At 38.1% G+C, this 6,507-nt stretch overlaps 2 protein-coding genes across 2 annotated transcripts in view; one reads left to right on the forward strand and one right to left on the reverse strand.

The window, feature by feature from the left end:
- Window positions 1-3,451: 3,451 nt before the first annotated feature.
- Window positions 3,452-4,206, forward strand: LOC147469107 (uncharacterized). Its single transcript, XM_086551168.1, has 2 exons — window positions 3,452-3,590; window positions 3,926-4,206. Exons 1-2 carry the CDS (start codon window positions 3,452-3,454, stop codon window positions 4,204-4,206), a joined length of 420 nt encoding a protein of 139 aa, XP_086407294.1.
- A 2,188-nt stretch (window positions 4,207-6,394) lies between these two features.
- LOC122244441 (uncharacterized) overlaps window positions 6,395-6,507 on the reverse strand; it is a 22,142-nt gene continuing 22,029 nt past the window's right edge. The window contains exon 11 of the mRNA XM_086550952.1: window positions 6,395-6,507. This exon is cut by the window's right edge and continues 373 nt beyond it. The gene's annotated coding sequence lies outside the window, so the exon portion shown is untranslated.

Consider the following 6,507-nt stretch of genomic DNA (forward strand, 5'->3'; position numbering starts at 1 on the left):
TACCCCTACAATCTTGGGGGACTCCTGGGGAATCAGTTTTTTTTTTTTTTTTTTTTTTTTTTTTTTTTTTTGGGGGGGGGGATATAGAAACGAATTTAACTCTTGATATTAGGACAAGGCACCTATCTGAGACTAGGTCCCCAAAATGTACAAAACCTGTGTTTTGTAAACCCACAAAGAGCGATTTTTCGAAAATGTGAGCCATATTTTCTATCTTCAAATCCACTTAAAAGTCATTTCTTCAAAAAGGCGAGCCAACTTTCGAGTTTCGGATTTCATAAAAAAGCATACCATTTATCAAAAAAGTGAGCCCATATTTTGTTATTGCAATCATTAATAAAGTCGGTGTTTTTCAAGTTGTTAACACAGCCTCTCAAGAGCCCAAATGTGTGGACAGCGGTTTTTAAAATGAGCAATCCAACATTTGTATGAAAAATAAGCACCATTTCTATGGCCAACCTCACTCAACCAAACCAAACCCAACCCAACCTAACCTACCCGATTCTGACCCAACCTAATGAGGGGGGTTCCAGGGGGGGGGAAGCCCCCCTTGGCTAGGTAAAACTATAAGAAACTAGGTAAGGTGTTTAGTTTAGCCTGTTCTATGAAAAACACATGACATTAAATGTCCTAAGGTTTGGTTGCTGCTAAATAAATAAAAATAATTAAATAAATAATAAATGAATAAATACATACCCTAACAAGAGGGTGGATAAAGCTTTCCAGCAGCTAGTAGAAAGTGCTGGAGGCGCTTGTTGGGATCTTCATGTACTTGAAAGAACATGAAACGGGCTAGATACCCGACAAAATGATACTTTCTCCTTCCAAAGTGGGGTACTTGCCTCGATCGTGTTTGTGTGTGCTGCTGTCCCCGGGCCTACAAAATTGTGCTTGTGATTAACTTTCAGGTGTATGTAACCCTCGCTTGAAAGACAATCATACACCTTCCAGCAATCGCTGATTATGGTGGATCCTGGTGCAATATATTGCTTGATAAATGATAACAAAGTATTGGAGTCTCTTTTCTCCACAGGCACTAGAAAGTTGCTTATTTTGTCTGCATATCCCACCGAAGACCCACTGTCCCTCAATAACCCTCCCAATACTATATTTCCTCTTACGAAATTTAGATTCGTCTATCTCTACTGTCCCCCCCCCCCCCCCCCCCCAATTCTTGTGTTGTCTAAGCACCAGCTTATGAGCACTTCACGGGCAAAGCTTGCCCAGTCACAAATCGTCGGATCACTAATTTTTATTTCACGTCTGGCTTGTCCGTAGGTAAATTCGGGTTGTAGATATAAACTTAAAAAAATAAGAGATTGCTCTCAATGTCTAGTTTGGAATTAGTGAACCACGTACCTTTATAGATGGTAATGTTGAAATTGCAGGACAATTTCTTTTTCTTTGGAGTCGGGCAATACCTCTTACCGTACCTGAAGATATGATATTTCACGTCTAATATACACTGCTGGCCGCACTTTGGGCAGTTACGATGTCTTAATATAGCATCGTGTTCCTGTGCAAAGATTATTAGTTTTTTTTCGGTATTATCACCGTAAGTCTTGACAAAGTCAGTATACGACAATGCACAACCAACACACGTGTAACACGACATGACTGATTCGGCGGGAATGAGCAGGAGTGAAGCAGTTTCGAAAGCATAGAGGTGTGTATTGTTACGCCAAAACTTACGTTACTTATTATATAGTGAAGCAGTGCATATCTATAATAATCATATAGATACATATATAAATAAAATATAATAGGGGAATAGTAACTGATAATATTCATGCATTTACCTAAAATCTAGGATTTGCTTACTTAAGAACTAGTTTTCATTGGAGAGATAATGTACGTTCAGTGGTTAAGGATGGCCGAGACGGACCGCGGGAAATTTGAGATTGCGCGAGGGAGAGCGCATCTTGTTAATATCTGTAAAGCGAAAAATTTGCCGCTTGTTTTTCTTTTCATTAATGTTTCATATACACTTTGTTTTATCACATTTTGTGCATAATTTCACATTTTGTGAAAATTATATATCGGACGGTTTGTTGACATTGAACTTATGCGTAGAACGAGGTGCTGGATTTAACCTCTGAGCGACAAATAACGTAAATATAAAAAAAAATAACTAAAAATAGGGCATTTCGTGCTGCATTTTTTCTTTTTCTTTTAATATTTCATAGCTTTCACTAAGAGAAGTTTGGTTGCCGTGTGTTAAAATTTCATCTCCTTTAGTATTACCAAAGCAAGATAAAGTTTCAGAACCTGTGAATTTTTCTTCCCAGGAATCGTAATTATCTGCATTACCACCAAATTCCTTAAATCTGGGCCCATAACCTGTTGAGGTGATGGAAGATGTCACCTTCTATGCGTGTGTTAAGGAAGTTTGGCTTGCCAATGTACAGATAATTGATGTGGGGATCAGAGAAACACAGCTACCGCGTACAAGCGTGCATTCCGGAAGAAGTCCGTGCAGGGAAAAAGTTATTTACATTACACTTTGTAGATATTGCTGTAAGATGGCGCATATAAAAGAAAACGTTCATTTTGTGGGGTAACTAAAATTAAACAAGGTATTCTTTTGAGGTATACACAATAGATATAAAAATATAAGCATCCTTATTCTATCATAATCTTTAATTATTCTAGCAAGGGACCTTGTGCTCGCCTACTCTTTCTCTACATCCACCGACCTAGGTGTGCCAACCTCTTCTCTGACCATTGGCTTCTTCTCCTCCATATTCATGAGGTCTCTCCATCACCAGGGCTGTCTTGCAGAGCGTGATGTCTGCTCTTCTACTATCCGACATCGAATCAGTTAATTTATCTTCCAATGCACTCCAATTCACTGATTCCCAGAACTTTGATAAGACTTTTTACTTTTTATTTATTTATTTATTTATCTATTTTTTAGAATGGGAGCTCCACCCTTTCACCTTTTCCAATACACTCCACTTCACTGATCACCAGGCTTCAAACGATACCATGAGTATGTATAAGTCAGAAGTAGGTGCTGACTTAGCAACAGCCAGAGAACAGCTTGTGTTCTCTTTTTACACGTTTCTAACAAGATGAACTGAGTGATTACCAGGATATTTGGAAAACAGCATCATGCATATCCGTGACTTTCCGTGGAATTAGAAGAACACTGAACGTTGTGGTGAATGTTTACAAAATATTAATGAAATGTTAACAAAATGTTAAAGTTTTTGTGCCCAGCAATTGTAAGAAAACTTAAAAGTAACCATATCTTAAAAAACAGAGGCAGAAGAGGTGGGAAAAGAACAAGACGAAAAGTCACGACATTGTCTGATCGTTGTGAAAACAAAAACAAAACAAAATTTCGTTCATGAGTATTAACCCCATTATCATGCGACTCAAAATACTGTCATACAGTGAACCTGCCCCACCAGTGCTATTCCTTACAAACCCGCAAAGTATTACAAATATGTTTGAGGGATTTACTTGCCACGTGAGTACATTAAATCCAGATGTAATTGGATTAAGCGAGACATGGTTTTCTGTGAATAAACCAATGCAACTATATGAATTAACGGGGTTCCAACTCTACCACAAGGATCATGAAGGTAGCGGCGGTGTGTGGCACTATATATATAAAAGACTCGTTGTTGTGCAAGCCTATTGACATTCAAGTGCCGCAAGAATTAGAGTGTGTTTGGGTAATAATTCATTACCCACGTTCGTGTCGAGTCAAAATATTTGTGCTGTCTGTACCACCCCCCAGGTGCACCACCCACGACAGCCTTACAGATCACTTGATTTCTATTGCAGACATTTTGCGATCGCGGTACAGTGATATGCATGTGATAATTATGGGTGATTGCAACAACCTAGATATTAACCAATTGAGAGATCACCTGAACCTGACATAACTTGTCTCACAACCTTCAACCTGTGATAGACCTGATACTCAATGATACCGAATGTTACAATGACAGTGAATTACACCCATCGATTGGCCTTAGCCGCCAGAAGTGCGTGCTGAGTCGACCTACTAGCTCCCCCTCATCCTCACCCTATGGCATCATCACCTTCAGGCCGTTTCGGGAGTTTGGCCAGTGGGTCACCACTGCTGATTGGACGGACGTAATAGCTATCGATGACCCAGATGCAGCGGTGTGGATGCTTTGGGCGACCCTACAGCAATGGTACAAGGAGGGTTTTCCTGAGAAGAGGCAATGAGCCAGGAAGGACAAGATCCTCAAAATGATGGACAAAAAACGTGCGTGCGTACAGGTGTATAAAGCCCTTTCATCCATGAAGACAGCTAAAGCATTCCCTCTGGAATCACTACCCAAAATACTTTTGATAGAATTTGACTATGAAATGAGTGAGCCAATTATTTCATAGGCAAATGGAAATGTGGCACCATCACTGCCCTGCCAAAAAAGAAGCACATAAGCCTACTTGGTGACCTGCAACCATTAACCTTGACTTTTGATTTAGGAAAACTAATGGAGGTATTCGTTGCCGAGTGGGTACTGGAAGACATCAGACCGAATCTAGACCAAAGATAATATGGAAACTTGAAGGGCAATTCCACCAGTCACTACTTAGTATACTTGCTAGACACCATAACCTCTAAATTAGCTCAAATAGTCTTAATCGACTTTCAGAAAGCCTTTGATTATGTAGATCATTCAGTTGCTATTAGAGAACTTTTTCTGTTAGGATGTTGCCCATCATTGTTAAATTTTGTGACAAAGTTCTTGATCAACCGTAAACATAGAGTGATATATTGCAATACATTATCTGAATGGGATGAAATTACATGTGGTGTACCTCAAGGAACCCATATTGGGCCAATTATATTCTTAGCAGTATAAATAATATATGCCAAACTGTACATTGCCATGCTAAGTATGTAGACGACCTGACTCCAGCAGAAATTGTGGACGTAAGGAAAATGAGGTACACCATTCAAGAAACTTTGAAAGATCTCTACTCCGAATGTCAAAATGTTAGAGTTATACCCAATCCAATAAAATGTGAGGTCATGATATTTAGCCCATCAGAGAGGCCAATTGTATACCCTTAGTTGACATAGAATGAATCTGTGTTCCCCTTAATACATAAATGCAAATTACTCGGCATTTAATTGAACTCATCACTAAATTGGAATGATCAAGGAGAAGAATTGATAAAGAAATCGAATAGGTGTATTTTCATTTTGTACAGAGCCAGGCAATTTGGGTTCAGTAAGGAGGCCGTGTTCAAGATTCATTCGGTCTTTCCTAGAATATGCAGCACCAGTATTTAGAACAATGTAAGGCCAAGAATATGGTAACTATGATGCTGCTCTAAACTAACTTCACACTAAAACTTTATACAGTAGACGCGAGGAATTGACGATGTGGTTTGGAAAAGATATCTTTAAGTCATCGAGGCATCGGCACTTGTTACCTCAACTTTACATGACCTCCATGGCCGAAATACCAGGAATAGCAAGAATCTGTTACAAGCTGTCAGATGTCAAACTGCCCGATACAAAAACTCTAGCATCCCATACATAGTATCTAAGTTGAATGAATGAAGTCAAATTGTAATATAACTTTTTATCGTATCTCATTTGATATTTCTTAATGTTTTTTTACCGAAGGTGTATCTACACATCTAAATAAAGACAAATCCTTCTAACTTGAATGACAATGTAATAGTAATTTATAAATCTTTATAGATTCAAGAATTACCATGTAACCAGCTAGGAATTTAACTACTGATTGTGTTGTTGTTGTACGTTTCAAGTGACAGTGGACTCGTTTACAGGTTTGGACCACTTTCAATATATAAGAGAAGGAGTTCTAGACTGTGGTATTAGTCGCCTTCACATTGACTGAACTACATTTGCTCCGTTGATAACAGCGGCAATAGTCAAAACACTTAGCAGAGCTAGTCGTCTTTCCCCAATAACTATGTGTCGCCATGACTATTGTGTGTATGTCAAGTACAAGTGTGTGTTATGTCTATAATACAAAGGTATTGTTATTTCCTCAAGTGATTTTTTAGGTGTTTATAATCATAGTTAGCCAATTGGCGGCCTCTCGTGCCCTATGTCATCGTTGCTGCGGTTTCCTCCTTTCCATATCGTTTTACGCTGGGGGTAATAACATCCAAAGAAGTTAAAGCATTCTTACAGAAATAAAAGACAAATACAAATCTGTAGATCTGTGATCTGGAACCCCCTGCCTCACTATACCAGAACTATCATGATTTCTTCCAAGGTAAAATACCAGTACCCCCTAAATCAGGGTTCTTCTTCTTCTTAAAAAAAAAAAAAAAAAAAAAAAATTATATATATATACATATATATATATATATATATATATATATATATATATATATATACATATATATAAAGGAAAGAAATTATACAATGATAAAGTGATGAAATATATGTATGGATAGGTATGGTATGTAAAGAGATATTTTATTACAGAATGAAGAAAAGGATAAAACTACTAAACCATTTATGGCATCAAGAGT

The sequence above is a fragment of the Penaeus japonicus genome, unplaced genomic scaffold, assembly GCF_977035675.1.
Source record: "Penaeus japonicus unplaced genomic scaffold, GWHDUDI00000001_assembly GWHDUDI00000024, whole genome shotgun sequence".
Classification (NCBI taxonomy): Eukaryota; Metazoa; Arthropoda; class Malacostraca; order Decapoda; family Penaeidae; genus Penaeus; species Penaeus japonicus.